The 21066-nt window shown below is 60.8% G+C and overlaps 1 protein-coding gene across 2 annotated transcripts in view; it reads left to right on the top strand.

Annotated features, from left to right (window-relative positions):
* Positions 1 to 21066, top strand: part of DNAH10 (dynein axonemal heavy chain 10) — a 130539-nt gene that overhangs the window by 6143 nt on the left and 103330 nt on the right. For both annotated transcript variants that reach the window (XM_070066094.1, XM_070066093.1), the window contains exons 4-12: positions 240 to 348; positions 2890 to 3005; positions 4629 to 4848; positions 6873 to 7030; positions 7365 to 7595; positions 11230 to 11420; positions 13366 to 13564; positions 16325 to 16519; positions 19912 to 20082. In XM_070066094.1, the coding sequence (XP_069922195.1) occupies positions 240 to 348; positions 2890 to 3005; positions 4629 to 4848; positions 6873 to 7030; positions 7365 to 7595; positions 11230 to 11420; positions 13366 to 13564; positions 16325 to 16519; positions 19912 to 20082 (1590 nt within the window). The remainder of the gene's footprint in view (positions 1 to 239; positions 349 to 2889; positions 3006 to 4628; positions 4849 to 6872; positions 7031 to 7364; positions 7596 to 11229; positions 11421 to 13365; positions 13565 to 16324; positions 16520 to 19911; positions 20083 to 21066) is intronic.

The raw sequence follows: 21066 nt of genomic DNA, 5'->3' as shown, positions 1-21066 counted from the left end.
CAGGTTCGCACAGCGCAGGCCTGCTGCCAGACCTCTTTCCTGCGGCAGCGCCAAGGCCGGGAAGCCTGGGTGGGCGGCGGTGGCGGCCGGGCCTCCCACAGTGGGACCTCACTGCCGCATGGACGGGTTCCACGCTGCAACACGGCTGCGGCCGGGCCGGCACCTGTGACTCGGGGTGGGGGTGTCTGGGTGGACGACGGACCTCGGCTCTGACCGGCGTCTGGTCCGCTTTGTCTCAGAGGCTGGTGAAGCGCATCGTGGACAGGACCTACCTCCAGGTGCTCTGCATCCCGATCCCCGAGGAGTTCCTGGACCAGAACGTGGTGTTTTTCCTCAGAAACACGAAAGGTGTGTGTGCGTGTGTGTGTGTGTGTGTGTGTGAGAGAGAGAGAGAGAGAGAGCGAGCGAGCTTTCCCCTATACCCTTTCTTGGGGTGTAACCTTCTGTTGGTGCACTGGATCCCTGGTAGTTACAGACGGGGTACCTGCGAATTCGCCACTCACCGAAACCTCGCAGTGCCCTTGGCGGTCACGGGTGGGCGGGCAGAGCGAGGGGGATCGGAGCCTGCACCGGGCCGCGTTCTGCCCGCACTTCTCCCTGCTCTGGTTCTCACGTGGGAGCGAGCTGTGCAGGGGGGCCGTTCGCCCTGCGGTGGCCTTCGGGCGTGAGTGACGGCAGCCAGGGGTCTGTGAGCAGAGCCACACGCACAGCAGATGAGCCGGCGTGGCCCGAGGTTGGCAGGACCCTCACCCAGGGGACACAGTTCAGCCCAGGGTGCCTCAGAAAGTTCCTGGGAAGAAGAATAAAAAGACAAAATTGGGCCGGCGCCGCGGCTCACTAGGCTAATCCTCCGCCTGCGGCGCCGGCACCCCGGGTTCTAGTCCCGGTCGGGGCGCCGGATTCTGTCCCGGTTGCTCCTCTTCCAGTCCAGCTCTCTGCTGTGGCCCGGGAAGGCAGTGGAGGATGGCCCAAGTGCTTGGGCCCTGCACCCCATGGGAGACCAGAAGCACCTGGCTCCTGCCATCGGATCGGCACAGCGTGCTGGCCATAGCGGCCATTTTGGGAGTGAACCAACAGCAAAGGAAGACCTTTCTCTCTGTCTCTCTCTCTCTCACTGTCTAACTCTGCCTGTCCAAAAAAAAAAAAAAAAAGACAAAACTGATGGGTGTGCTTTGGCCTGGCGGTTAAGACAGTCCCATTAGGAGTGCCTGAGTGCCTGGGTTCCAGCTTCCTGCAGAGGCACCCTGGGAGGCAGTGGTGATGGCTCAAGTGCCTGGGCCCCTGCCACCCACATGGGGGACCCGGATGGAGCTCCTGGCTCAGCTCTGGCTGTCGTGGGCATCTGGGGAGTGAGTCGGGAGATGGGAGCACCCACTCTCCCTGCCTTTCAAATGCATAAATAAATAACAAAATCTTTTAAAAATAGATATCTGCATTTTGGTGCAGAAATTGAATCCATGTATGGCCTTTCCCTCATACGCGTTTTCTGTGAACTTAAAAAAATTATTTTAAAAATTAACCGTATCACTTGCATGGCAGAGAGATAAATATGGAGGGAGGGAGTTCCTATCCACTGATTCACTCCCCAAGTGCCCGCAACGGCCAGGGCTGGGAATGCCATCCAGGTCTCCCCTGTGGGTGGCAAGAACCCAGTTACTGGGGCCTCCACTGCTGCCTCCAGGCTGAGTCGGGAGCTGGAGCCAGGAGTGGAACCCAGGCGCTCAGGGTCCCTAACCGCTGAGCTCCCTGCCCGCCCCTCTGCACCCGTCATTCATTCACGGCTACCGTGCTGCTGTATCGCCATGGAGACGCACTGAGCCAGGAACAGCGCGGCCTGCTGCCCAGATGGTAGCTGCTTCCGCGGTGTGGCCGTCTCTCTGCCTCGTTCCCCCGCCAGGCTGGGCACAGGGTCCAGGTCACCTGCGTGGCGTCGATCAGCCTGTCAGCAAGTTTGTCTCGATAAAAGCCCCGGGGCTCACGAGACGCGTGGGCGATGGGTTGAGGAGGAGCTGCTGGGTGGTGGGCACGCCGGCTGGCAGGTGTCGCAGGCGGTTGGGGCTGCTCTGGCAGAAGGCACAGACCGAGCCGAAGACGCCAGCTGTCTGTTTCTCACGGTTCTGGCGGCTACGGGTCCAAGCTCAAGGGGCTGGTGCAGCCTGTGTCTGGGGCAGAGGGCACTTGCTGGTTTACACAGCAGAGAGCAGGGCAGCTGGAGTGTCAAACCGTGAGGGTGCCAATCGCAGCACGAGGGCTGCGCCCCACCCCGGGAACCTGAGGGACACAGACTCTGTTCACAGCAGCCAGGAGCCCAAGGATCTTGTCTTTTGTTTCCCTCCCTCCCTCCCTCCCTCTTTATTCGGTTCTTTATTTGAAAGGCAGAGTTACAGAGAGAGGGAGAGACAGACGGAGTTCTTCCATCTGCTGGGGCTGGGCCAGGCTGCAGCCAGGAGCCAGAAGCCGCATCAGGGTCTCCCATGTAGGAGGCAGGGGCCCGGGGACTCGGCATTAGCAGGGAGCTGGCTGGGAAGTGGAGCAGCCGGGACTGGAACCGATGCCCAGGTGAGATGCTGGCATCACAGGCGGTGGCTTCACCTCTGTGCCACAGTGCCAGCCCCAAATGGATGTTTCTAGACAACCAAAACCCTTCCTATTACCATCCATCTACATATTCCAGCCAGGTTGACAAGTGTGCGTGGCCCTCGTGAGCAGCGTTCCCGAGCCACAGCGTGGCCATGCCGTTTCTGCTGCTTGCCGGCCCGGGGCTTCATTTCAACACAAAGTAGAGGATGTTCTGGGCCTGTGGCCGCAGCATCCCCACGCCATGACCGCAGCAGGGAGAGGGCCTCCTCCCTGTGCGCTGACTTGGCCCTCGGCGCTCTCCCCACGCAGAGACCGTCGCCGAGGCCAGCGACATGAGGGAGGCCATGGAAATCATGCCGGAGACGCTGGAGTACGGCGTCATCAGCGGCCAGGTGCTCGGCTTCCTGAGGGACGTCCTGTGCCAGGTGAGCGGGCGCGGGCAGGCTCGGTGTCCCTGAGCACAGATGGGCAGTGGCAGCTCCCACATGGAGGGCAAGGCCATGGGCGGCGTGGGTGACGTCCCCGGGCACGGCAGCGAGAGATAAGAGACAAAATCCAGGAGGTGATGGGGGCACGGGGAAGACCAACCCTGGTAGCGTGTGTGACCTTGAGCAGGATGTGATGTCAGGTTTTGCTTTAAGAACCAAAAGACCTCCCAGGCAGGCCCCTTCACTGGGCGCAAGCTCTAGGGGAAGCGCGGAGGGGCTCGGGAGAGACCGCCGGAGCAGGCAGCATCGAATTGAGATCCGAATGAGGCGAAGGTGGCAGAGGAGGGAGGGCCTGGAGGAGGAGCGTCCTGGGCAGGGGAAACTGCAGGTGCAAAGGCCCCGAGGCAGGAGCTGACGGTATCGGGGGGCCCTGGGGCCCGAGCAGCCGGGAGCCTGCGTGGGGGTGGGGAATCCAGCAATTCCGAAGCCTCCAAGTGGAGGCCGAGGCAGGTGTGTACGTCCGGAGCACAGCGACACGCTCAGGGCTGCCCGTGAGGTCCCAGACTTGGGTCCCTGCCCCACGGAGCTCCCGTTCCGGTCTGGAAGCTTCTCGTTAACCAAGACCAGCGAGGAAACACATGGAATAGTAGACAGCGGCCAGAGTTAAGGAGTCTGATGGCAGACCGGAAAGGGGGGGTGCAGGTGAAGCTGGGGGCTTCTCTGATTTTTGCCTGGGGGCAGGGGGGAGGGAGGCCTCACTGACACCACCAGTGTCCAGGTTACTAGGACTGGTGCAGTAGCCGAGTCCTCCCAGCTCCTGTCTCCCCCCCCCCCCCCGTGCCGTACCCACTATGTGCTGAGCAGAGTGACCCTTCACCGGAGACGGTGCCGAGCCAAGGGACCTGGCGAGGCAAGCAAGGGAGCGAGCAGAGGCGGAGGGGCCGGGGGGCCTGGGGCCTGGGCGACCTGAGCAGGAGGCAGTGCTCTCTGGGACGCTGGAGGCCGGGAAGCCACAGGCGAAACGGGCTGGTGGGTTTGGCCGCTGCTGGTGGCTGCCACGGAGCAGTGCTGGCGGAGGTCAGTGGTGGTGGGGGAGGGGTGGACAGGCAGCTCCCGAGAGCTGGGCACCCTGTGGGTCGCCACCAGACTTCTGAACACCATGGTTGTTTGAGGACACCTTCTTATTTATTTTTAACATTTACTTGAAAGCCAGGGTCACAAAGAGAGACAGATCCTCCATCCGCTGGTTCACTCCCAAGTGGCCTCAATGGCCGGGGCTGGCCAAAGCCAAGAGCCTGGAGCCAGGAGCTTCTTCCAGGTCTCCCATGCGGGTGCAGGGGCCCAGGCACTGGGCCATCTTCTACTGCTTTCCCAGGCGCATTAGCAGGGAGCTGGATCGGAAGTGGAGCAGCGGGAGTTGAACCCGAGCCCGTATGGGATGCTGGCACTGCAGGCGGCGGCCCCCATTACATCTTTTTGAGTCAAATCCAGCTTCTGTTGTTTGGGTCTGTGCCCTGGGTCAGCATGGCTCATGTGTTCACACCCGATGTCAGGGTACCAGCCCACGAGAGCCAGCGGCAGCCACGCGGTGCGAGCCGTTTGGTGCACTTGGCGTTTCAGGTGTTCTTGCCGGCGCTGTCCTTCAATCAGCACAAAGCCGAGGCGGCCGCGGGCCTGGGCGCCGGGGAGACGGCGGGCACTATGGAGTACGAGATGGTGCTGCCGGCTGTGCCCGGTGAGGCCGTGGAGTACCACGGCGTGCAGCTCATCCGGGACGAGTTCCTGATGAACGTGCAGAAGTTCGCCAACAGCATCCAGAGGACCATGCAGCAGCTGGAGGGTGAGCACCCGGCCCACCCCCGGAGGAGGCGGCCGGAGGAGGCGGCCGGGAGGCGGGGAGCAGGGGCGTCTGTGTCACCGACGCTGCCGTCATGGGGGAGGCGCCGAGCGAGCCGTCCGCAGAAGGGACGCCTGGCACACACGGAGCCGTGGCGGAGGGAAGAGCTCGGGAAAGACAGGAGGGCCTCCAGGGTTTGGTAGTGGGAGAGCCAACGGGGGAGTGGGGGAAGGGGAACCAGAGGGGGCTGCGTGGAGGAGGTGGCGCTTGACTTCATCTGAGGGTCGCATGCAGCAATTCTGTTGAGTCAAGCGCCCCTGTACCTCCTCGAGTGGGTGGCGGCCTGGCCAGAGTGCCAGAGCCCGGGAGAATGAGCAGTGGGGTGAGGATACGGGCCCACGTGGTGGGCGGAGGTGGCAGGTGAGTCTCTCGGTGGTGAAGACAACAGAGGGGGCTGGTGTTGTGGCGTTGTGACGCTGGCGTCCCAGTGGTCGTTGATTCGTGTCCACTTTTTTTTTTTTTTTAAAGATTTATTTATTTGAAAGGCAGAGTTACAGAGAGGCAGAGGCAGAGAGAGAGACAGAAAGGTCTTCCATCTGCTGGTTCACTCCCCAAATGGCTGCAAAGGCTGGAGCTGCACCGATCCAAAGCCGGGAGCCAGGAACCTCTGGTCTCCCACATGGGTGCAGGGGCCCAAGGACTTGGACCATCTTCTACTGCTTTCCCAGGCCACAGCAGAGAGCTGGATTGGAAGTGGAGCAGCCGGGACTTGGACTGGCGCCCACATGGGATGCCGGCACTGCAGGCGGTGGCTTTACCTGCTATGCCACAGTGCTGGCCCCCGCTCCACTTCTGATCCAGCTCTCTGCTATGGCCTGGGAAGGCAGCAGAAGATGGCCCAAGTGCTTGGGCCACTGCACCCATGTGGGAGACCTGGTTCCTTGCTCCTGGCTTCAGCCTGGCCTAGCCCTGGCTATTGTGGCCATTTGGGGGGTGAACCAGCAGATGGAAGACCTCTCTCTCTCTCTCTCTCTCTCTCTCTCTCCTTCTCCCTGTAACTCTGCCTTTCAAGTAAATATTTATTTACTGGGAAGATTTACTCATTTATTTATTTGAAGGCAGAGTTACGGCTAGAGGAGAGACAGAAGATGCTGTCGGCTGTCATGTTTTTAAGGCGCTCTTACTCTTTGTACATTTTCCATTTTGTTTGATGGCTGCACGCGTCTCGAGTCTCCGAGACCACCAGCTGGGCCTTCTCTTGGGAATGGTCTCTGCTTTACATCATGTCCGTTTCTTCTGAGGTCGTTTCCCCCTGATTTTTCTTTTTCTGTTTCATGCTGGAGGTTTTCTCAAATATCTGTTGAATTCTGGCTGCTTGTTCAATTTTTAAAAAATGTTAATAGACTATTTTAGAAAATATTAATTCTACTAAATATTTATAACTGAAAGAGAGAGATAGGGAGAGAGAGGTGTTTTTTTTAAAAAAATTTATTTGACAGAGTTATAGACAGTGAGAGAGAGACAGAGAGAAAGGTCTTCCTTCCGTTGGTTCACTCCCCAAATGGCCACTACGGCCAGCGCTGTGCCGATCCAAAGCCAGGAGCTGGGTACTTCCTTCCGGTCTCCCATGCGGGTGCAGGGCCCAAGCACTTGGGCCATCCTCCACCGCCCTCCTGGGCCACAGCAGAGAGCTGGACTTGGAAGAGGAGCAGCCGGGACTAGAACCTTGTGCCCATATGGGATGCCGGTGCCACAGGCGGAGGATTAACCAAGTGAGCCATGGTGCCGGCCCCTGAGAGAGGTCTTCCATCCACTGGTTCTCTCCCCAGATGGCCATGTCTGAGCCTTGGCCAGGTTGAAGGCAGGAGCCGGGAGCTTCCTCCAGGTCTCCCAGGTTGGGTGCAGGGCCGCCCTCCGCTGCCCTCCCAGGCCACTAGCAGGGAGCAGGATGGGAAGCGAGCAGCCCGGGCTGGAGTAGGCTCCGAGGGGCCTGCGGGGTGGCTGACGGAGCCCTCCCTGCCCACCAGGCGAGATCAAGCTGGAGATGCCCACCATCAGCGTGGAGGGGGAGGTGTCCGAGCTCGCCGCAGACCCCGAAACCCTGGAGGCGCTGGAGCAGTGCGTGATCAACTGGCTGAACCAGATCTCCACAGCCCTGGAGAGCCAGCTGAAGAAGACGCCGCAGGTGACGCGCGGGCTCCCGGTGGGAGAAGCGGCGGGGCGGGAGGGCCGGGACCTGCACGCTGCAGCCCCGCCCTCGCTGTCCCCTGACTTCCCTCTGGGCCCTGTGAGGTTGGTGCTCGGCAGCTTGCCCAGGACTCTGCGTCTCTGTCCGCCTCCTCTCTGGGGACTTTGTCCTCTGCAGCCCCTGCGGGTCCCCCTTCCGCGCGCCACCTCGTCCGTCCGTCCATCTGGAGAGGGGCTGAGGGCCCTGGCCCAGCGCTCCCAGCCGCAGCACCCAGCCCGACGGGTCCCCGCGCGGGTGCTGAGAGCCGGGGCCTGGCTGCGTCGCCCCGCAGGGTAACGGGCCCCTGGCGGAGATCGAGTTCTGGCGGGAGAGGAACGCGACCCTGAGCGCGCTGCACGAGCAGACCAAGCTCCCGGTGGTGCGGAAGGTGCTGGAGGTGATCAGGCACGCCGAGTCCATGCTGGTGGCCAACCTGCAGCCGGTGCTCACCGAGCTCTTCAAGCTGCACATGGAGGCCTCGGACAACGTGCGCTTCCTGTCCACCGTGGAGCGCCACTTCAAGGTAGGCCCGGCCGTGCCACCCAGGCGCCCGCTCTCACGCCGGGCACCTGCCCGCGGCGGCCTCGTCCCCCCCAAGCTGCAGCTGTGGCCCCGACAGGACCCCTGACCCACGGCCCCCCGGGAGTCGCTGCATTCGCGCGTCCTGCAGACCCCAGGTGCCTGGGCTCCCGCGGGGTTTGCGCCCCTGCATCCGGCGTCTGCCCTGGAGCGCGTGCTCTCGGGCTTTCCCGTGGTGCCGGCTGCCCCTGCCGCGTCCTCCCTTTGGGGGCTCAGCCCCCGGCGCGTTGCCTGCGTGCTTCTGCGGGGACGCGGGTTTTTAGCCGATCCGCGCCTGGGAGTGGAATGGCTGTGTCGTGTCGCAGTTCCGCGTTGCCGTCCATGGGGCGCCCGCTGGGTGCTGAGCTCTGTGTGGGCGAGCGGGGTCATGGCTTGTGTTCTCCGCTCCACGGCTGAAAGCCCTCGGCCCCCCGCTGCCCCAGGCCCCCACTGGCCGATCCCGCCGCCCATCGCCCATTGAAACTTGGTCCCTGTCCCCGTGACTGTGTCCTTAGGTGCTCTGCGGAGGGCGGTTTTACAAATTCTCACTGCGATTTCCTGACCAGCTGGCTGATTGCCAGTCTCCCGGTCTATGTGTTGATTTTTAATTCTCTTTCCTTTTAAAAAAATGCGTGGATGTTAATTTTTGGCTGAGAGGCAGAGTGATGGGGGACATGGAGAGAGCTTTCTTAGCAATAGACAACAGACGCGATGTTTGTGTCTCCATCCTGTGGGACAGGAACTTGTGCAAAGCTCGGCGGGCGGCCCCTTGGGCTCCTAAACGTCTGCTGGGGCCTGGGCTGGGCGGACCCCCTTTCTTTCTTTTATTTATTTGAAAGGCAGAGTTGCACAGAGAGAGAGTGATTGATTGATTGATTTTCTATCTGCTGGTTCACTCCCCAAATGGCCAGGGCTGGGCCAGGCTAAGCCAGGAGCCAGGAGCTTCTTCCAGGTCTCCCACGTGGGTGCAGGGGCCCAAGGACTTGGGCCATCTTCTACTGCTCTCCCAGGCCACAGCAGAGAGCTGGATCACCAGTGGAGCAGCTGGGACTGAACCAGCAACCATATGGGATGCCGGCACTGCAGGCGGTAGCTTTATCCACTGTGTCACGGTGCCGGCCCCGGGGGACCCCTTTCCTGTGACATCTCACCCAGGGGCCTTGAAGGTGCTGGAGCCGTCACGCAGTCAGGACGCAGGGCCGTGCTGGGCAGCAGCGCCGCATTGCTGGCCAGAGCAGGGGTGGCCGCAGGCTCGGGGGGTGGGGAGAGGAGTCTGCCTCCTGCTGCAGGGGGATGGGACCGAGTTGTCACTGTGGCTGCCTTTGCTTTTTTGTTTATTTTATTTGGGGGGAGGGGAGAGAAAAAGAGAGAGATCCATCTGCTGGTTCACTCCACAAATGCCTGCAAAGGCTGGGGCTGGGCCAGGCTGAGGCCAGGGGCCAGCAGCTCCCTCCAGGTCTGCCCCGTGGGTGGCAGGGGCCCAAGCACCTGAGCCACTTCCTGCTGCCTCCCAGGGTGCACATGCGCAGGGAGCTGGGTTTGGGAGCAGAGCCAGGGACTCCTGTCAGACACAGGTGTTCCAAGCAGTGTCTCAGCCACTGGGCCACGTGCCTTCCCGCATGTACTGTGTGTAGGCTGCGTGTGCGTGTGCATGCGTGTGTGTGCTACTCAGTACACACAGTCAGCTCTCAGCTCCCCTGTCCTATGTCCGTGGAGGCACCAGCTGCAGATGGCAAGTGTTTGAAAAGCTGTCCTGGGTGCCTGAGCGTGCACTGGCTTTGCCTCTGAGCTGTGTTCGAAGTGCTGGCGTTGGGCCGGGACACTTCCCCAAGCGTATGCAGAGAACGGAACTAAAATGTGACCTTATTCTGGTGCAAAAAAAAGTTCCTGAAATCCACACATAGCTTCTCCAACAAAATGCATTTTCCGTGGGCGTGCTGGGGACCCCTGGCGCTGGGTGTAGCCTGTGACGTGCATAGCAGGACACGTGAGGCTTCGGCAAGGCCTTGGCAGATACCAGGCCAGCGGAATGTAGGGTCGGGGGCCCTCGAACTGGGCCCTCCATGGACTACTGAGCACGTATTCTCTTTACACAACACACACACACGCACACATGTGTGTGTACACACGCATACACATCCTGCGTGAGTGGTACGTGGATGTGCCCGTCCTTCCCACCGCTGGTGCAGGTCGCCTCGTCCCCCCTCGTCCCCATCCTGCCTCTGCAGGTGCAGGCTCGTCTCGAACCTCTTCCTGGGGCCCCTGACCTGGGCCACGGCCACTTGGCTCCCTCCTCCTCTACCCCGGGCAGAACATCACACACCCTCACCCCTCCCCTACTCCGCAGAACATCACACACCCTCCCCCCACCCCGGGCAGATCATCACGCACCCTCACCTCTCCCCTACCCCGCAGATCATCACACACCCTACCCCTACCCTGGGCAGACCATCACGCACCCTCACCCCTCCCCTACCCCGCAGAACACCACGCACCCTCCCCCCACCCCGGGCAGACCATCACGCACCCTCACCTCTCCCCTTCCCTGCAGACCATCACGCACCCTCCCCCCACCGTGGGCAGACCATCATGCACCCTGCCCACCTCTGTGTCCCCTGGCAGACCATCACGCACCCCCACCTCTCCCCTCCCCGGCAGAACATCACGTGCCCTCACCTCTCCCCTCCCCCGCAGAACATCACACACCCTCCCCCCACCGTGGGCAGACCATCACGCACCCTGCCCACCTCTGTGTCCCCTGGCAGACCATCACGCACCCCCACCCCTCCCCTCCCCCGCAGAACATCACGCACCCCCACCCCTCCCCTCCCCCGCAGAACATCACGCACCCTCACCCCTCCCCTCCCCCGCAGACCATCACGCGCCCTCACCCCTCCCCTCCCCGCAGAACATCACGCACCCCCACCCCTCCCCTCCCCGCAGAACATCACGCACCCTCCCCACCTCTGTGTCCCCCGGGCAGACCATCACGCACCCTCCCCCCACCCCGGGCAGACCATCACGCACCCTCCCCACCTCTGTGTCCCCTGGGCAGACCATCACGCGCCCTCCCCCTCCCCTCCCCGCAGACCATCATGCGCCCTCCCCCTCCCCTCCCCGCAGACCATCACGCGCCCTCCCCCCCCCTCCCCGCAGACCATCACGCGCCCTCCCCCTCCCCTCCCCGCAGACCATCACGCGCCCTCCCCCTCCCCTCCCCGCAGAACATCACACACCCTCCCCCCACCCCGGGTAGACCATCACGCGCCCTCCCCCTCCCCTCCCCGCAGACCATCACGTGCCCTCCCCCTCCCCTCCCCGCAGACCATCACGCGCCCTCACCCCCCCCCGCAGACCATCACGCGCCCTCCCCCTCCCCTCCCCGCAGACCATCACGCGCCCTCCCCCTCCCCTCCCCGCAGACCATCACGCGCCCTCCCCCTCCCCTCCCCGCAGACCATCACGCGCCCTCCCCCTCCCCTCCCCTCCCCGCAGACCATCACACCCTCCCCCTCCCCTCCCCGCAGACCATCACGCGCCCTCCCCCTCCCCTCCCTGCAGACCATCACGCGCCCTCCCCCCCCCCCCCCCCCCCGCAGAACATCACGCACGGGTCCGGCTTCCACGTGGTCCTGGACACCATCCCCTCCATGATGAGCGCTCTGCGCATGGTGTGGATCATCTCGCGGCACTACAACAAGGACGAGAGGATGATCCCGCTCATGGAGCGCGTCGCCTGGGAGATCGCCGAGAGGGTCTGCAGGGTGGTGAACCTGCGCACCCTGTTCAAGTAAGGGCAGGGCGGGTCCGGGGGGGACTTGCAGCCCCCACACCACGCACTTGGCCGCCACGGGCAGCTCAGCGGTTTCACAGGTCCTAGGACTGCACATCTGTCACCACCACCCACCGGAGGGGCACTTCCTGCGCCCCAGAGGACGCCCTGTAGCCCTAGCACTTGCCCCCAAGCCCTGCAGCCCCACTGGCCCTGGGGACCGCATGCGGTGGGCTCCTCTGGGCCTGGCGCTCAGCACCTGCTTCCAGGGCCCGCCCACTTGTGGCTCTGTGTGTCCCCTGCTGCTTTCCATGGCTGGGTGGCACCTGCTGTGTGGGACTGACCTGGCTCTGCTTGGAGACGGTGCGATGGGGAACAGGGGGCCCTTAGTCTGGGACCCCAGCTCCCCCAACGCCTTTTCACTTTACTTTCTTTAAGATTTATTTATTTGAAAGAGTTACAGTGATAGAGGGAGAGACAGAGAGAGAGATCTTCCATTTGCTGGCTGGTTCCCCAGATGGCCACAGTGGCAGGGGCTGGGCCAGACCAAAGCCAGGAGCCAGGAGCTACTTCCGGGTCTCCCACGTGGGAGCAGGGGTCCAATCACCTGGGCCATCTTCTGCTTTCCCAGGCCCCAGCAGGGAGCTGGATGGGGAGTGGAGCTGGCGCCCATATGAGATGCCAGTGTTGCAGGTGGCGGCTTTGCCCGCTACGCCACACACCAGCCCCTTTTTTCACTTTTTTGATAAAGATCAAGGGGACAAGTGTTTGACTCAGGTGAAGATGCCTCTTGGGACGCCCGCATTGCACACGGGAGTGCCCGGGCTCCAGTTCCAGCTTCCTGGTAATGTGCACCTGGAGGCAGCAGGCGGTGGCTCGAGGACTTGGGTCTCTGACACCCACACAGGGGACCTGGACTGAGTTCCTGACTCCTGGCTTCGGCCTGGCCCAGCCTGGGCTGTCCCGGGCAACTGGGGAGTAAACCAGCAGATGGGAGATGATCTCTGTTTCTCTCTCTCTCTCTGTCTCTGAGTCCCCCTGTCTGTGTCTCTGCCTTTCCAGTAAAGTGAAAATGCGTAAATAAAAATTCCATGAACGTAAGCACCAGCACCGTGGTGTTCCAGGCTGCACAGGTGTCATGGCCGCCACGATGGCCTCTGGCGTAGGACCCACGGCCACCGGCTCCCCTCCTGCAGCAAACAGAGCTCCGCACACGACCACAGCTTTGCACGGTGGGCAGCAGTGGCGGCGGGGCCGAGTCCCCAGCCTGGGCTTCCTCTCCGGTGTACCCGGAGCTTCTCATGACAGGGAGGCTCCTGGGGTCCCGGTGTTACGGGAGAAGCCAGGCACACAGCGAGGCAGGGAGCGTCCTCGCATCCTCTTGTTGATGGAGGCTGAGGCAGCCTGGGTCCGAGTGGAGAGCGGTGTGTGCTGGAGGCGGGGCAGCCGGGCACAGGTTGCACTGGACACGTGTGGCCGGGCCTTGGCCCACGGCGACCGTGGCCATGATTTATGGGGGCCGAGAACAGAGGCTTGCGAAGGCCACGCATACGGCACAGAGGAGGAGACAGAAATACTAGTGACCATGATTTGATCACTTCCAGACGTGGGCACGTCCTGAGCCACCACACAGTACCCCACAGACACGTGTGCTGTGACACGACGTCACACGGTAGCAAGCGTGTGCATTGTGACACGATGTACAACACACAAGTGTTTGTACTGTGCCATGACGTCACACAGTACACAGCGTGTGCACTCATGACCGTTCATCACGCGTACACAGCATGTACACCTAGGACGTGATAACCCCCCCAAACGTGTGACACCCCCCGGATGTAGAAGAAATTACGTTTTTTGAGCTAAAAGGAAAAGCATTCTGCCCGAGGCCACCGCTCCTGCTGGGAACCGAGCTGGGCCCCCCGCCCTGCCTTCCCCCTCCACGGCGCTGTCCGCTTCCCAGGGAAAACCGAGCGAGTGCACAGCGCAAAACCCTGGACGCCAAGAACACGCTGAGACTGTGGAAGAAGGCCTACTTTGACACCCGCGCCAAGATCGAGGCTTCGGGCCGGGAGGCGCGCTGGGAGTTTGACCGGAAGCGGCTGTTCGAGCGGACGGATTACATGGCCACCATCTGCCAGGACCTCTACTACATTTTGCAGGTAGGGGGCCGGGCTGCGTGCTTTTGAGTGACAGGAGGGCAGCGGGTGGGGTCCGAGCTTGCCTGGTGGGAAGCAGCTTGGCTTCTCTGAGTCAGAGCTGGGGAGTCAGGGGCAAGCAAAGAGGGACACTGGAAGGAACACGTGGAGCACACTAGAAAGTACCAGAATGCACCGGGGCAGGAGGGATGTCTTGGAGCGTCAGGCTGTGCTCCGTGATGGGTATGACCGGGGTGCGTGCCGAGCGCACCCACCTTGGGCTGCCTCTCCCTGCTTCCTTTTCTGTGTCTTGCAAAGGCCCCCGCCTGTCTCTTTTCCTCAAAAATTCCTCCAAGGCCAGACTGAGACCCTCTCTCTTCACTTTCCTCTCGGGCCATAACATCCTCGCCCACTGCCCATGACCCCGTGTGGGTCCGATCCCTAACTGCTTTTGGATGCGTGACCCAAGAGGTCAGGGTCTGACTGGATGAATTGGCCACTGCCCCTTCCTGGTGGACATCCATCCGCCCACCCACCTATCCATCCATCCATCCATCCAAATATCTACCCACCCACCCAACCATTTATCCACACATCCATCCATCCATCCATCCATCCATCCACCTGCTCATCGATCCATCTATCCATCCATCCGTCCGTCCATCCATCCATCCATATATCAGCCCACCCACCCACCCATTTACCCATCTACCCACTCATCCATCCACCCACTCATCCATCCACCAACCACTTAATCATCCGTCAGCACCCCATCATCTACCCATCTATCTAAAACCCACCCATCTACCCACCCTTCTATCTACCCATCCATTCATCTACTTATATGTCTGTCTATCTGTCCACCTGCTTATTAAATTTGGGTATTTTTTTCAAAGATTTATTTTGTTTACTTGAAAGGCAGAGTTACAGAGAGAGGTAGAGATAGAGAGAGAGGTCTTCCATCTGCTGGTTCACTCCCCCAGATGGCTGCAACGGCCAGAGCTGTGCTGATCCAAAGCCACTTCTCCCTGGTCTCCCACATGGGTGCAGGGGCCCAAGGACTTGGGCCATCTTCTGCTGCTTTCCCAGGCCACAGAGAGCTGGATCGGAAGAGGAGCAGCCGGGACTAGAACCAGCACCCATATGGGATGCCGGTGCTTCAGGCCAGGGCTTTAACCCGAGGCACCACAGCGCCAGCCCCTAAATCTGGGTATTTCCAGAGAACTCAGAATGTGCCAGAGGCTCAGGGTTGCCGTTGAAGGAATGAAGGGGAGCAGAACCAGAATGGCCGTGGGGCTGCCAGGCCCGGTGTGTGAGAGAAACATGAGACTCCTTGTCCAAAACATGGGGAAGCGATGCTGTGGAATTCAAACATGGTTGTTTTTTTTTTTTTTTTTTTTTTTTTTTCATTTGGTGTCTCTCCCCGTCAGGCTTTTTTGGGTTGCTGTGGTGTCAGGAGAGACAAGAAAGGAAAGTACAGAAACGCGGGCTTCTAAATGAGCGGCCAGCGAGGCGATGCGATTCTCGTTCCCAGCTCGTGTGCGTGGTCTTTCACCGTGGCCGAGCCGTGGGGACGCCGCGTGCGACAGACACGGCTGCTTTCCTTTTGCTTCTCAGCCCTCGCACATCCCGCGGCGCCCCCTGCCCCCAGCTTCCGGGGATGGAAGGGTCTCCGGCTTCCGCTGGCTCTGCGCTTCCTCCTCCGAGTGCGTGGGCCGACTCCCAGGGAGTGACACCTGCTCCTCTCTGAACATTTCTTAGCCTCCTTTTTTAAAAAAATATTCATTTACTTTCGTTTTCTTTGAAAACTGCACACGCACACACACACACACACACACACACCCCTCCTATCTGCTGGCTCACTTCCCAAATGCCCGTTGCAGCGGGGCTAAGCTGGGAGCTGGGAGCTCCATCCAGGTCTCCCATGGGGGTGGCAGGGACCCGAGTACTTGCGCCGTCACCGCTGCCTCCCAGGGCCTGGAGCCAGGAACCAGAAGTGAGCTTCAGACCCAAGCAGCCTGCTGTGGGACGTGTGTCCTAACCAGGGTCCCGATTGCCAGGCCAGATGCCTGCCCTGTTAAAAATTTCACGAGGGCCCTAGCAGAATGTTGACCGCAGATCAGGGCCCTCTGAACGTGGGGCCCCGTGCACCGCCCAGGAGTCACACCTAGGACACTGGCCCTGCCCGGTCACACCTACTGTGTGGCTTCACAGAGCCTACTGTGCAGCGGGAGAGAAAAGCAGCAGGTGCAATGGCCGTGGCTACCAGTGAATGCAGTGGAAAGCGCAGCTGAGTGTGCTGTGCCTGACCTGGTCCACAAGGGCTGGGCACGAGGAAGCCATGTGTGGTGAGGGGGAGGAGCCAGCGAGGTGCTTTGGACCGCAAGTGCCCCGGCCTGAAGACAGAAGGAGCCTTGGGCCGAGAGAGGGCGGATGGCCGCAAGGTGTCAGGGTCTGGCAGTGAGAGGAGGGTGGGGGCGTGAGCCGGGGCTGGACGTGGGGATCTCGCCCTCCATGAGGGTCTCCAGGGGCCGTGGGTTGGAGTGGGATGTGTGGATCTCACCCTCCGTGCAGGTTCTCTGGGGGCCGTGGGCCGTGGCCGGACGTGGGGATCTCGCCCTCCATGCAGGGTCTCCAGGGGCCGTGGGTTGGAGTGGGATGTGTGGCTCTCACCCTCCGTGTAGGGGCTCTGGGGGGCGTGGGCGGGGAGGAGGGTGTCTGCGTGGGGGGGGTTCCCATTGGCAGTCAGGATCTTCCCCACCCACTGCTCTGTCGCTCACACAGGTCATGGAGGAATTCTACAACATATTTGGCCCAGAGTTGAAGGCGGTGACCGGGGACCCCAAGCGCATTGACGACGTCCTGTGCCGGGTGGACGGTCTGGTCACCCCCATGGAGCACCTGACCTTTGACCCCTTCTGCATCAAGTCCTCCCAGTACTGGAAATACGTGATGGACGACTTCAAGATTGAAATTCTGGCAAGTGACCCGCTTGTCGAGTTCATCGTGGGAGCGGGTACCGTGTTTCCCTGGTGTGAAATTTGCCTGGCTATTTAGTGACATTTAGAGGTTTTGAAAATTAATTTTTTTTTTTTTTGACAGAGTGGACAGGGAGAGAGAGAGACAGAGAGAAAGGTCTTCCTTTGCCATTGGTTCACCCTCCAATGGCTGCCGCGGCCGGCGTGCTGCGGCCGGCACACCACGCTGATCCAAAGGCAGGAGCCAGGCACTTATCCTGGTCTCCCATGGGGTGCAGGCCCAGGCACTTGGGCCATCCTCCACTGCACTCCTGGGCCACAGCAGAGAGCTGGACTGTAACAGGAGCAACCGGGACAGAATCCGGCGCCCCGACCAGGACTAGAACCCAGTGTGCCGGCGCTGCAAGGCGGAGGATTAGCCTACTGAGCCGCGGCGCCGGCGAAAATTAAATGTTTTAAAAGATTTATTTATTTACTTGAAAGAGTTACAGAGAGGCACAGGCAGAGAGAGAGAGAGAGAGAGAGAGAGAAGGAGAAGGAGAGAGTGAGAGAGGTCTTCCATCCATTGGTTTACTCCCCAAATGGCTGTAACAGCTAGAGTTGTGCTGATCCAAAGCCAGGAGCCAGGTGCTTCCTCCGGGTCTTCCCTTGTGGGTGCAGGGGCCCAAGGCCTTGGGCCATCTTCTGTTGCTTTCCCAGGACATAGCAGAGAGCTGGATAGGAAGTAGAGCAGCCGGTTCTCAAACTGGCACCCAATGGGATGCTGGCACTGCAGGCGGTGAATTTACTCATTAAGCCACAGTGCTGGCCCCGAAAAACTAGTTAAATTTAAATAAAAGAATAATTTTCACATTATCTGAAAGGGAGAGAGACATAGAAAGAGACAGAGATCTTCCATCTGTTTGTTTACTTCCCAAATGCCCACAACAGCCAGGGCTGGGCCAGGCTGAAGTGGGGAGCCTGGAACCTCATCCAGGTCTCCCATGTGGGTGGCGGGGACCCAAATACTTGAGCCACCACCTGCTGCCTCCCAGGGTCTGCGGTAGCCGAATTGGAAGCCAAATTGGAAGCCAAGGAGCAAAGACTGTCATACAGGACACAGGCGTTCCACGCGGGGGCTTACTGCCACGTCGGATGCTTGCTCGAGGGGTGGTTTTTGTTTTGTTTTAATTATCTGCTCACTTGTAAAGCACGAAACAGCGCAGAAGTGCGTGGTGGAGGCAGATGCCCCCCAGCCATCTCCGCCCCAGTCCTGTCCCCCGGGTGGGACACGGGCAGCCGCGCAAGGCTGGGTTCCCGCAGTGCCAGTCTGTTTGTCTGGGGCGGGTGTGTGTGTGGTCGGCAGCAAGGAGAGCAGCAGGTGTAAACGGCCTTTGGCTTCGGGAGGCCCTGGGACAGGTGCAGGTGGGGGTGAGGACGGCGACAGCGAGCGAGCGGGGTTCTGGGTCAGGGACACTTCTCAAGGTTCATGGAAGTGGAGTTAGGCGATAAGGGACTTCGGCGCGACCGCTTCTGAGCCGCGCCTGGTCTTCTCACCCTGCACGCTGTCTGCGCACCCTCCGGAGTTCCCGTTAGAAGCGACAGCAGCAAAGCAAGCAGGAGCTGTTTGGGGGGAGGCCCAGCGGGCGGTCTGGTGTCGGCCTGGGGCGAGGCGGTGGAGGGATTGTGGGCTGGGGGCGTGGGGGGAGGAGGGTGAGGAAGGGGCTCAGCCTAGTGGGCAGTGGGGAGCCGTGGCGGGCTGTCGAGCAGGGAGTGGTGTAGTGAGACTTGTCCGTCAGGAGGGTTCCCTGGCCACAGCAGCTCTGGGCTGAGGAGCGACAGAGGCTTGGGAGATGGCGTGAGGCAGTGCCCTGGGGGGGGGGCAGGGAGGCAGAGCCGGCAGGGGCAGGATCTGAGAGCCTGACTCCACGCACACGGCCTGGCCTGTGGTGCTACTCCCTCTCCCTCCCCCCCCAAGCCCGTGGCACCAGCTTCCCCCCACCCCCACCGCCCTGTTCCATCTCGGACAGACTCCACACCACACAGCAGGGCCTGTGGCACTATCTCCCCCGCCCTCCCCCCCAAGCCCGTGGCACTATCTTCCCCCCACCCCCGAGCCTGTCCAGTCTCGGGCAGACGCCACACCATGCAGCATGGCCTGGTGCACCCCACATGACTGCCTTGCTGACTCCTGCGTGGAGCGGCCTGGGTGGCCCTCCCTGCTGTATACTCATTTCTCAGATTTTATCTCAAGTATGCATTCATATATCTATTTTTAAAGAACATTTATTTATTTGAAATGCAGAGTTACAGAGAGAGGGAGAGACAGAGAGATCGTCCATCTGCTAATTCACTCCCCAAATAGCTCCAGCAGCCGGGGCAGGGCCAAGCCAAAACCAGGAGCCAGGAACTCCATCTTGGTCTCCCACATGGGTGCAGAGACCCAAGCACTCGGGCCATCCTCCACTGCTTTCCCAGGTGTATTAGCAGGGAGCTGGACTGGAAGTGGAGCAGCCGGGACTTGAACTGGTGTCCTGGCATTGCAGACAGCAGCTTTATGTGTCCCACCACAATGCTGGCCCCTAATCATCGCTTTCTTTTAAAAAAATATCTTTTTATTTGAAAGGCAGAGACAGTGACAGAGAGACCTCCCAGGGCTGTGCACAATTGAGGCCAGGATCCTGGAGCTCCATCGGGTCTCCCACGCGGCTGGCAGGGGGCCGTCCTCTGCTGCCTTCCCAGGCGCATTAGCAGGGAGCCGGATCACAAGTGGAACGGCTGGGTTAGAACTTACCTGCCAGTACGGAATGCTGGTGTCACAAGCAGTGGCTTAACCTTCGCAGGCACCACACCGCCGGCCCTACTCTCGTCTGGTTTACTTTTCTAGGACTAAACTGCCAGGCTTCTGGCGGGGGGGTGGAATGGGAGGGATGGAGGATGCGCAGTGGCCTGGCTGTGCTGGGTGGGGAGGGGCTCCTCTGTGTGCCCCTCGCTTGCACTCCACCCCCTGCTCCTCCCTTCCTCCGGTGCTCAGCCTTCTGGAAGTTTCTCGGGGGAGCAGACACTGACCAGCTCCCCCAGTGCCAGCACGAAGGGCTGTCTCTGCCTTCCGCAGAGTCAGTGCCTCTCATTCTGCTGGAAATTCCTGCACCACCTCCCCTGCTGTTGCAGCCTCTCCCACACCCTTAGCCTGCCAGCGTTCATACTTTAGCAGATTCTTCTCTGATCGGCCGGCGCTAAGGCAGCTGATCTGCTACGTTGAATGGAGAGCAGCTGCCGCGGGAGCCCGGTGGGAGGCGTCCTCGGCCGCGGGCTCTCCCTCTCGCTTCCTGCCACTTGGTTTCTGCAGGATGATTCCAGGTGCCCGAGAGCTATTTTCATGCTCCCCTCCCCACCTTTTTTTTTTTTTTGCAGGTTATTGAGAAAGAAGCAAAAAACTTCATTGATGAATCCTTTAAGACACTCCGCTCAGCCGAGGCAGCGTTTGACATGCTCCTAAAGTTTAAGCACATCCGCTCGCGGGAGGCGATTAATCGGCAGATGATGATGAAGTTCAACGACATCCTCGCCCAGTATTGCAAAGAGGTAACCGCAGACGGACGGCTGCCGCGGCTGCGGGAAACGCGCTCGGCGGGACGGACGCCAGCGACGGAGTCTCCCCGCTGCCCAACTTTTCCCATCTGCATTTCGGAGTTCCCGTGGCCGGCCTCTCGCACAACACAGCGGCCCAACCACAGGGGGCCTGTTGTTGCGTGCGGGGAGTTCAGTGGGAAGCCTGGGCTAGTGGCAACCACGGCACCAGCAGTGCCAGCCACGGCCTCCCGTGTCCAAGGATCCGGTTTGTGTTTGTAATTAATCCAGGAAACTTCTCCTGGCACGCGTGCAGCCCCAGCACAGCGGTGAACAAAACTCAGATTTCGCCTTCCACGAAATCAGTATCTAGTGGGAGAAACAGCCCAAAAGGTGCTGAGGCTCCCATGTAGACCACACAATGAGAATGCGGGGAGAGGCAGGCCACGGAGGCTGGACAGGGGCGGGATGAGGCCCTGACGTGGTCTCGGCACGCACCGCCTCCCGTGCACTGTGGGCTGGGTGGCAGCTGCACTGGCTTCCCCTCTGGAGCTCCAGGGGAGGGGCTTGTTGGTTTTCCCAGATCCTCCAGCCTGCCTCCTTGCTCCCGTCCCTGTGAGGAGCCTGGGCTCACACAGAGCATCCGGGCAGCCAGCGGATCGGCAAACCTGAATTCCAGCGCAGCCTCCACACCCCATCCTCCCAGGACCCGGCACGTCTGCCGTTCTGGGCATTAGGATATGGGCGTCATGGGGCCAACCACACTGGAATACCTGAACGAGAGCCCAGAGGCAGGCTGCCACCCGTCAGGTCTGCAGGATTCTAGGGCTTCCGGTGATCCAGTCAAACCAGTGCACATGGTGCGCACGCTCCGTGAGGCAGAGGGAGCAGCGCGTGCGTTAAACCAAAGAAAATTACCCGGGAGCGTGAGCAGAGGCAGCAGGTGGTGTGTGAGGAGTAGACGCACTGTTGTTTATCTTAGAATGTTTGTTTATTTTA

This window comes from Oryctolagus cuniculus, chromosome 21 (genome assembly GCF_964237555.1).
Source record: "Oryctolagus cuniculus chromosome 21, mOryCun1.1, whole genome shotgun sequence".
Taxonomy (NCBI): domain Eukaryota; kingdom Metazoa; phylum Chordata; class Mammalia; order Lagomorpha; family Leporidae; genus Oryctolagus; species Oryctolagus cuniculus.
The sequence above is the reverse complement of the archived record's forward strand: the minus strand, read 5'-3'. Positions and strand labels throughout refer to the sequence as shown.